Below are 10767 nucleotides of genomic sequence, written 5' to 3' on the forward strand. Positions count from 1 at the left end.
TATTATTATTATTATTATTATTATTATTATTATTATTATTATTATATTTGTGGCAGGTCCTAACAATTTATAAATGTACAACAATAATGGAAATGCAATGAAAATACAATATAGATTTGGGCAAAATGAATAAATATGTTTTTAAATGGATACATTAAAATGCAGATATAATAAAACAGTGTAAAATGCTAATAATTCTAATATACAGAAATTTAAACGAGTTTAAAAATCAAAGCCGTTTCAATAAAAACTAAGTCTATTAAAACAGGTGACATATCCCATCACATGCCAGTAAAAGCCTGGGAGTAGAGGGGGCAGTTTTAACCTGATACCAAACTGATGGCGATATTGGTGCTAGGTGGGCCTCAATGGGGAGATAATTTCAGAATTAGGGGTCATCACTGAAAAGCTCTCCCTCCTTGATGCCTCTTTGTGGACCTCCCTTAGAGGTGGCAGTCAGAAGAAGACCTCAGTTGCAGATCTAGTGTCTGTGCAGACTGAGCTCGGGAGACGTTTTCCACTAAGTATTTTAGTCCCAAGCTGTGTGGGGCTGTGTAGGTTAAACCAGCACCTTGAATTGGGCTTGGAAGCACATAGGAAGCCACTGCAAGTGGGCCCGAATCGGTCTTATGTGTTCAGGCCATCTGGTCCCAGTTATTGATCTGTCTGCTGCTTTTTGCCCAAGCCACAGCTTCGGAACCATCTCCAAAGACAATCCTATGCAGAGTGCATCACAGAAATCTAATTTAGAGATTACCAGAGCAGAGATTCCTGAAATCAGGCTATCCCTGACCAGATAGGGGTATAGCTGGACCATCAGCTGATGCTGGGGGACACTTCATGCCATCATAGCCTCCAGTGACAAAGTCAGTGCAACTGGGGCCTGTTTTCTCCTACATTGCTGCCTTTCTGTAATCCATACTCCATGTGTAATCCATCTGTAAGGTGATAAGATAGTGGAAGAAAGCAGCCAAGCCTTGGGGTGGTAACCAGCCTCTACCTCTGGTTTTTTTTTTTAGAGAAATACCTGGATGTTTTCTTAATACCTTTAATATTTCCTATCCCTGACTCTAAGAATAATTGTGTGAGATCTCTTAACGTTGCATAATTTATCCTCTTGTTTTTCTTGGTCTTTCTCCCATCCTCAGAGTTGTCCTAGGCAGTTCATTAGATCTTAATGATATCCTAGATCCTGTTTGTGACAGATTCTTCAAGGAAGTCTGGGTTGCAACAGCTGCACGCAATGCTACTATTTTTGATAAGGTGAAGTATTAATTAACACTTTCTAGTCTTTGTCCCTGAAAGATATAAAAGGAAATAAACATCCCAGCTTTGTGGCTGAAGTTTAAAGGGGTTCAGTTTCTAGGGTAGATAAATCCTTTAAAGGGATTTTGTCCTCACATCCTTTTCTTCATCATACCCTGAACTAGGTTTTCCGATGCCTTCCCAGTGATGAAGTAAATAACTTAGTCCAGCTACGGGATTTCATCACCAAACAAAAGCTTGCTTGCGAAAATCCAGCTAAAGCAGCAGAAGAACTCAAAAAGATCCATGGATTTCTAGTCCAGTTCCCCTTTCGTTTCCTGGATGAAGAAAATTTGCTTCCCTCTGTTGGTACAAAAGAAGCCATAGTGCCTATGGAGACTTGGACCTAAGAGGATTCTGCTTGTGATGGATTGTTGTTTTATAAAACAATAACAGGGCTCCTTGGAGACCTATTGAATGGATTATGGTTGCATGGGACCTTTTTGCCATTGGAAGAAAAGTCTGTGCCAACCCAAAAGTGCCTTTTGGTGGAAAAATCTCAGAGAAGATAACAGTGTAGCATGGAGGAACGCTGAAAACAACCGATAACTGACAAGTTCTGCTCACTGATAAAAGCAACCTGGAAGGGAAGAGAATGCAGTCCACTGTCATGAAAAGATCATAAATCACATTTCAAGACACTTCATTTATTCCATGCATGCTTAGTCTACATCGCTGGCTGACTCAAACTGAAATCAGAAGCTGTTTACCGTAAATAACAGGGAGAAGACGTCTGCTTACAGCATCCATTTCTCATGCCAGAAAAGTGGCATCAGTGCTAGCGATAGCCACAGCTCCTAGGATTTGCTCCTGTACCAGGCAAAGTGAATTTGCACCCATGTGTCCAGTTTAAGAGCAGTGCACTGAAAACTTAGCTATATGCCATAAGCATGCATGTGCTGTAACTGTTATGATGCATCTATGGTAGTTTGTAGGCTATTTGCATTGGTTAAACTTGCTGATCCTGGGTTATCTAGCTAGAGCTTCTTATTGTCTTAACTACTTTTTTGTATTCTGTAAATTGTGTAACAACTGCTGAGAAACACTGCACGGCGCCACTTTGGGCATGATTGTGATCACTGTCTATTGAGTAGATCGTAAAAGTTTGCACAGAAGCTTCTCAGTTTTTTAATGCCGTATTTAGAACAAGAAATACTTCTTGTCTTAGAGTGCCTGCATGTTGTCTGTAACAACAATATGTATTGGAATTTTCTGAGACAGTTCTGGAAGACTCAATACTTGTTGGTTTCCCAGGCTTAATGGCCTGGATAGCATTAAAAAGTCTTTCACACCATGGATGGCCAGGGTATACAGTCCCCTAAGAGGGACCAAGCATTGCATAGCTAGAGAATTTCTTTGTCAAGACTAGAGTGTCCGCAGACAAACATTCTATAATACATTAAGAAACAGTTTGAGGTTTTGGTGTGGTAAGGGAGAAAGCCAGTTCTCTTTTGCTTCCCTTTCCCCAAGGAACTGTAAATCTTCATATAGCAGAGGAACAACAGCAGATTGCATGAAAGATATGTGGAAGTAAAATTAAAGATGAAAGACCATACTGCAGTAGTTTGCGTGCCATACATGTTCTATCATCCCAATAGTAAAAGGATCAGGTAACAAGTGATGGGAAAGAGCTGTGTCTGAGACTCTAGGACTGGCTTCCTCAGCCTTCAGAAGTGTTGATCTAGAATTCACATTGCTCAAGCCTGGGAGTTGTGCAACCCTTCTGGAGAACACCAGATAGAGGAAGGCTACCCTGGGGCAGGGGTTGGCGGAAAGCAGATCGCTTAGTCATGCTGATGGGCTTCTAGGAGTTGGAATCCAGAACATCTGCTTTCTGCCCGCTCCTTCCCCAGAGGAGTGCCAGAAACAGTACAAAAGGATAAGCTAGATGGAAAAGCTGTCTGATTTCATAGAAGGTACCTTCCTATGGACAATCCAACCAAGCTTAGTTAAGTATTATGGAATACACATGAATGTGTTTTTTAGCAGAAAATTTTACATCAAGGATAGCAGTTTGGCTCGTCTCTCTTTGGTAGCTCTGAACGTATGGAATTGAACTCTGAATTTGACATTTCCTGGAAGTGCAGAAATATGGTACTAGCTAAGGAAAAGAGAGCCCTAATCCACCAAAAGAAGCCCCAACAGTTGACAGTATTTCCAATCCACTTTTTTCCCAAGGTTGTTCTGCTAACCTGCTCAACAGGGCACACCTGTCCACCGGTGTTATCCTCATTAGACTGCCACCATCCCATAGAAAAGTATTATCCCTTCTCCACAGTTCCCATCTTGGAAAGACAAGTTGATCATGATAACATCACAGGGATCTACACCCTTTTTAATCTGGGGACACATCCATAAATAACTGCAGGTGTTCATTCAAAAGTGGACATTAATAAGATTAAAAGGGAAAGCTATGTGTACAGTGTTAATTTTGCAACCAGATTTAAGTCCTTGATTATGTGTTTCCACCTTCAGCCCTTTAGCTCATCATAACCCAATTTAGGAAGCACTCCTGTTTATGGAAGCAGCTTCTTTTTGAAATGATACCAATTTCCCCCTCTTTCCCCACGAGGCTCAGCCAGTCACACTGGGGTGCTAATGTCAACTTGGGAGCTAGACACAACAGACCTGAACAACCCATGGGGAACTGCAGAGGCAGAAATATTCATTCCAGTGTTATCATATTCTGATCTCCCTTACTGGGAACCTATCAGAGCTGGTGATGCAGCTTCATTAGCAGCACTAGTCTTTGATTGGAGCCACAGGAAACTAATTGAAGACATGCTTTCTGTAAAGGAATTGAAGAAATGTCCTTTAGCGTTAAAAGATGATGTCAGGGTTTCGTAGGCTCACTCCTAAAGCAGAACTGGCACTACCATCTTCGGTCTAAGCGCTCTGTTGTCCATATTGTAAGCAATCTAATTAGGCATAGAACAGTGCCCAATTTACACTGATAAATAGGAAACACTCAAGGGCGAACCAAACACCCGGCTTAGCTGCAAGTTGTGGCAGTGCCTGCTATTTCATACCGCTAAGTAACAGTGAGGATGGAAGTCACATGCATTCTTTGAAATACGTGATCCAGCTGTGTCTTTTGGTCATTTAATAATTCATGGCCAGCAGCCTTTTAGGAAAGAGCCTGCATGGCTAATGTGTGCCTCTGATGCACTGCATGTTGCTTTGGTCACCTTACAGTTCCTCAGGAAGGGTCAGGGTTTGCAGCTGCTTCTTTGCAGTGAAGTTTGGGGACTGCTCCCTTGCTGGTCCATCTGGCCAAGGACTCTGTTATGAAGCCTCTGTTGCCGAGGGAACAGGTTGTCCTGCCACTTTAGCTCATACTTCTGGGTAGCCTTTCCCAGCCTGGTACCCCATCCCCAGATGCTTTGGACTGCAACTCGCATCAGCCTTAGGCAGGATAGGCTGTCGGGGATGATGGGGTTGCAGTCCAAAATATCTTGGGGGGGGGGCTAGGTTGGAGGGTGTTCTAGGTTGGTCTGTGGCACAGGTGACAGAAATGACATAGATAGCAAGGCCAGGAGAAGAACAAGTAGACTCCATCCTGCCATTCTACAAGCTTCTGCCATAGTACACTGGGCTTCTGGCTGCTTTCCAGGCTGGGTAGACTAGAAGCAAAACTGCACTGAGCCGTTGTGTGCTATACCCACAGTGCAGCATTCCCATTATCGGAACAGTACGCTGCACCCCACCTCTGGCTCCCTTTGTTCCCAGGCAATCAAGTGGTACTGCTAATCCATTGCCTTTTTTATGCAGACCTGAAACAAGCAAGCATTGGCTTAGGCTACAGGTGCTATCCTCTTGCAGCCAAAAGGAGCACAAGTTCCAGGCAGGCTTTGCATAACACAGTAATTCATAAGCTTCAGGAGCCTGGTTTAGAGCATTGTGAAAGAGAAGTGTCACAAAACGAACACTGTCTTAACCAGCTGCCTTTCTCAAGCTGAGCAGGCTACCAAGCCCCTTCCTCAAGACAGAGCTGTCTGCTGGGTCGCCTCCCGGGCTGCATGTCTCTCTGAGTGCTGCATGACCTCTGCACGGCTTCTCTCTTTTCATCTGAAGCTGAACGTCTGGGTCTCATATTCACATGCCTTCCTCCTCTTCATTAGCATCGTCCGTTCTCATGGGTCCAGAGGGCCAAACTGGGCTGACCGCTCCCTGCCTCATATTCTTACCAGTCTCCTGCTCCCCCACAGTTCCCATGTCTTCTGGGGAGTGTCTCTGCAGAGCTATTGGGCCCAATCCCTACACATAGGCAGCTGCCTTATACTGAATCAGACTGTTTGTCTATCTAGCAGTATTGCCCAATGTTGTTCACACTGACTGGCAGTCACTCTCCTGGGTTTCTGACAGGAACTTTCTCTAGCCATTCCTGGAGATGCTCGCAAACAAAACTGGGACCTTCCGCATGCAAAGCGTGTGCTTTGCCATGGAGAGACAGCTCCTAATTCATAGCCCGGATGTCACTTGCAGCCCCTTGCCAAAGCATTTAGCAACTACTGTTCTGCGTTATGGTTGCTTTATGTGAGAATGATTTGTAATCAGACTTACAGGATCTATGTTGATGAAGTGGTTTTGCTGATCTTTTGGAGTCTTTCGTAAGAGCTGCAGACTGCCATCCCAGAAAACATTTGCCTAGCCTAAACAAATGGCAAGCTCGGCAGCAGACATCGTGTCCAATTTAAAGCGGTTAAGCCTGTACAGCAAACCTGTTCCATACAATTTTTCATTCCTTCATTATCTGGCTGTCTGCTCTAGCTGTATAACTGGGCTTCCTCTTGGCACAAATGGATGTTTCCAAATTGTGTGTAATGGTTCCCAACTACCAAACCTGCCACAGTGTAAATTTTATTTTCTTAAATTTAATTTAGAAATTGCTTGGTGATGTTTGATTTCTTCGATATGGAAATGTGCTGTTTCACGTTGTCCTAGTGTTCTCCTTTAAAAAGTTCTGGCTGGGGAATCTGTTTGGTTTGGTTTCCTGTTTAGCTGCTCCTGTGCCTAACCTAATGCTCTTCTTTGGGTTGGTTACCCACAGTGAGTTTACCCAGTTTGTTGACTAGTCATTTGGTAGATCACTCTAATTTAGCTGGCCTTTCCAGATTGGACTCTTTAAAGGTACAATCTTAAGTATGTTTTGACAGACAAAATGACCTATGATTCCCAGCTTGTCAGGTGTCCTCTTTTACAGTGGACAGTCCCCTATTTGAAGGGTTGCTGGAGGATTGCCTGTGAAGGGATTCCTTGTCTGGAGGGCTATCCTGTCCAAGTCTCCTTAAAAGAACTGTCAGTAAGAATTGCTGGGCCCTGAAGCTGCCTCCCAAAGACACCTGGGCAGCAGGTAACTGAACCAGGCTCCCAGGTCACTTACCATCTTCCACATTATGGTGAGATGCACTGTATTTTTGTTTAAATTATAATCACTTTTGCTACAGTTGCATTTATACCATAAATTAGCATGTGCACATGTGCAAATTTTATGCATATCTACTAAAGCTCTTTGAAAGGATTGGTGGTAACCCAAAAAGCCTGCCTTCTTTTGTCTTTTCCCCCTTGTTTTTGAGGGTTTTTTTTTGGGGGGGGGTAGTGATTCTTAAGTGGCTGCCGTACCCATGGTTCCTCTAATCTACCATGCCAGTTTCTGAAGGATCTGTGCTAACGTTGCAGAGGTATCTTGTGCTTGGGCAATAGGCCATTGCTCAGTTTGTTGAACGTACTCCTTCCAATATTGTTTTTACATGGTTTTATGACTGTAACCTGCCTAGGGGGCTTGGTGGCTAATGGGGCAGCCTAAAAACCAAATAAATAAGTTCCAGGTTTAATCCCCAGTATCTACAGCAAGAAAAGAAGGGATGCTGGCAGTCAGAATTAGCAGCTCTAGGTTAGTTAAACCAATGCTGCAAGACAGTTTCATAAGCTGATGTGATTTATACCATGTGTAGGCAGATGTCCAACTTCCAGGGTCTACTTTACTTGAGCCATATGCAAAACCATGGCAGGACAGGAATGCACTTAGAATTAAAAAGGGCCCTGGAGCCCAGGAACTGTTTTTTGAATACGAGACGGAGCTCGGAGGACCACATTCTTTGCCCAAGCAACCTAATTTAGAGGGGAATAAATGCCTTTTGCAAATCTCCAAGATACCTACCTTTTCCCCATCTTTAATTTACATGGCCTGGATGTGCTGAATCCCATATGAATATGCCATCAGAAAGTCATCCCAAAAAGCAGCTATTACAAGGTCAATTGTCTGGTGCAATTTCTGATTGAAGATGTCCACAACCCACCATAGCCATTACTCTTGGCTTGAACCTGCGAGACTCACTGCCCATGCATTAGAATGACTGGTGTAAGCAGCAAAGAAAAGAGTAGGAAAGACTTTGTCTGGCATATCTCATGCTAGCAAAAGCAGGACTACCGAGGGAATCTATAATAGTGACTCTCGGTTGGCAGCGTGGCACAGACTGGCCATTCCGGTCACTGTCTCAGCCCTACTATGCTGTAAACACATCTCTGCATATTCTATAATGCTCTTTGGGCACCTGAAATAGTTTTAGGCCAGTATAGTGAATAGACCATCTTCTTCCATCTGAACCTACTTGCACAACAGAGGTCCGCTCTCATTCATCATGTCCCAGTGCGAATTGGAGATCAGTGAATTAACACAGAGAACATGATCTTCTTGGCTGTGGCACCAGGTTACAAAATTCCATCCTGACAGGCTCATCCTGACCCCCACCCCTTTGGCATTCAAAGGACTGGTGAAAACAAGGCTATTTCAGTGCACTTTCAGCATGACTACTAATTTAAGTTGACCATTGAGTTTGTTTTGACTGACTACTGTTATTCTGTTTTGTTTATTTGTCTGTTTCCTTTCTGTATCTTTCAGTATTACTCTATTGATTGTTGTTTTATTGATCTTGTTTTCACTGTTGATTGTTTTCTAGACTGGGGGTGGGGACATATATGTAGATCAAAAGGTAGAGCGGAAACAGTATAATTAACAAACAAGGGAGTTGATGCCATGGTCCTTCTGTTGTTAGTGGCATGGCTTTGGAGACATTCTCGGAAGCTTGATTGTCCACCACTGCTGTAACTGATCACGCTTGGAAGCCTGCTGAATCAGGAATCCATGAGGTGGAAGGACAAAAAAAACCCAGTATTGATTAAGATAATCCTGCAACCAGTACAAAAACAGAAGGAAAGTCACAGACTAATGGAATTCTGAGCTTCTCTTCCTTCTGACCTTTTACAAAGAAACAAATGTTTTGTTTTCTTGCAGTTGTCACTTGGCCCTTTGTTTTCTCAGCATTGCATTTTCCTAAAATAGATGTAGACACTGAGAATAATTGTAATTTATTTGTCTCCATCCTTGACACCGAGATAATGGGAGAAAAACAAATTTAGCTTTTTAATTGCCTGGTCACATAAATGGGAGTGTTATCTGGATTATAGTTGGCAAAAGTGAGCATGTATTTTTATTTCTACAGAGGAGTTGGAACCATTTTATATATCTGTCCAACTACATGAACACTGTGAATATACCTTCTGTGAAGGATTGGAAATATTGGGAGGGGGTGTTTTATATTGCTAGTTTAGCTCATGGCTGCTTTTATTATTGTCTTTCCTTCCTCTGTAACTAAGATCACTCACATGTTCATCAGCTGAAAAACGTAACTAAAATGTAATGTGTCAGAACCTTTGCATAATGGGTCTTTATTTTGAGAGTCCTAGAAGCTCAAACCTTAATCTCCTTTCACACAGGATTGGGTGCTTCCTTGCTAAAGGCAGAGCAAAGATTTTTAAAAAATACTAAATATGAATTTAGCGGCAAAGTGGATTTGGTATGGAGGAACAAATTAGAGATAGCCAGCAAGAAATGCCATTGGGTTTCTTTCAAGGAAAAGGGCAGACATCTGGACCTGGGAAGACTTATAGAAAGGTGGTGCTTGGAAATGGTGCAGAGATGGAGCGGTCCCACAGGAGAAGGGGAGCACTGGAGGGAAATAGTGGACAGAGACCACATGGAAGCCACAGCCTGGGATTTAAACCAGATGAGACAGGATTGGCACTATAACTGGCAATTAAGTGAATGGTTTCTTTTCACTGAATAGCACGGAGGGCCTTCCCTGGAGTGGGACTTGGCAAGGGGAGCAGGTGAGGAAGCCGTATCCCTTTGCCACCACATCCCTTTCTGAGTTCCCCATGCTTGACATGCATGTGCATGTGGGAAGGAAAGCTGGCATTCATTCCAAAAGGAAACCTCTTTCCACTGAAGATAGCTGGCCCAGGGGGCCCTCTATAGATTGAAATTACAGCAAAGGAGAAAGGGTTAAAGTCCCCTATCTCCCTTATCGGGGGTATTGGCACAAGATTCAGGAGACCTGGGTTCGAGTCTTCTGAATCTCTGGCCGTGAAGCTAGCTGGGTGACTTTGAGCCAAGCACTGACTTGCAGCCTAACCAACCCCACACTAACAGGATAGAATAGGGAGGCAAACAAGCCATACTGCTTTGCAAGACCATGAAGCCCTTCCAAGACTAGGTGGCCACTTCTCTGCTTTCTTCATGTCTACCTAAGGCTGGCAAAGGTCCAGTTTTCCTATCTTCTTCCCACCTTTCTCTTCCTTTTTACTTGTATGCTGCTTTTCCACAAGGGATCTTATAACACAAGACGAGCAGGGCAACAACAGGAGCATGTTTCAAAACTTAGTTAAAGAAGTAGTCACCAATTCATCTGGTGACATACCATTTCCTTTAATTCTGTCCCTTGCCTTGCCATGGTACTGGTGTCATGACCCCTGACCCTTTCAGGGTGCAGGAGAAGACACTAACAAAGATTAGGACAACACTGCTCTTCCAGCAGAAGCGTAGGCATTCATATACTCAGCTCTCCCACCCGCAACTTGCCATCATGCTTTGAGTCCCCACCTCCCCAGCTTCACAGAAATCTAAGAATACAAAATCAGGTCAGGGCCCTTTAAGAGATTCTAGCATGTGGACATGGCCACACTATGGATTGTGGCTTCCTATGCCAGGCTTTGGTTGGCTTTAGCTTACTGCTGAGACAACATTCTACTATGGATCCAGTAGGGAAGAGCTCCAGCTGGCAAACTTCCCCATGTGCTATCCACAGTCCTTTTTCATCTGCACTTTACACAAGAAGATGTCTGCATTTAGTTAACCTGCTGCTCTTACCTTGGCCAGATTCTGTATTGCTGACACAACCTTGCCTGCCTACATTTGACTGGACCCTTTCTCAGTTGTGGCCCTGTGAAGTTGTTAATATTACAACCACACCTTTGTTTATACCACACCTTTCTTCCCCTTACAAGGAAGCCAAGGCTGCTTTCAAGGTTCTCCTCTCCATTTTACTCTCACAAAAACACCACTGTGAAGTAAGTTAGGCTGAGAATCTGTGAGTGGCCCAAAGACATCCAGTGAGTTTCAGG

At 43.5% G+C, this 10767-nt stretch overlaps 1 protein-coding gene across 3 annotated transcripts in view; it reads left to right on the forward strand.

Moving 5' to 3' along the window:
* PLD1 (phospholipase D1) overlaps positions 1-4535 on the forward strand; it is a 142532-nt gene extending 137997 nt beyond the window's left edge. For all 3 annotated transcript variants that reach the window (XM_044434463.1, XM_044434462.1, XM_044434464.1), the window contains exons 25-26: positions 1149-1263; positions 1431-4535. In XM_044434463.1, coding sequence (XP_044290398.1) covers positions 1149-1263; positions 1431-1655 — 340 coding nt within the window. In that variant the 3' untranslated portion in view covers positions 1656-4535. The remainder of the gene's footprint in view (positions 1-1148; positions 1264-1430) is intronic.
* Positions 4536-10767: the final 6232 nt, after the last annotated feature.

The sequence above is a fragment of the Varanus komodoensis genome, unplaced genomic scaffold (genome assembly GCF_004798865.1).
Source record: "Varanus komodoensis strain SLA01 unplaced genomic scaffold, ASM479886v1 scaffold28, whole genome shotgun sequence".
Classification (NCBI taxonomy): Eukaryota; Metazoa; Chordata; class Lepidosauria; order Squamata; family Varanidae; genus Varanus; species Varanus komodoensis.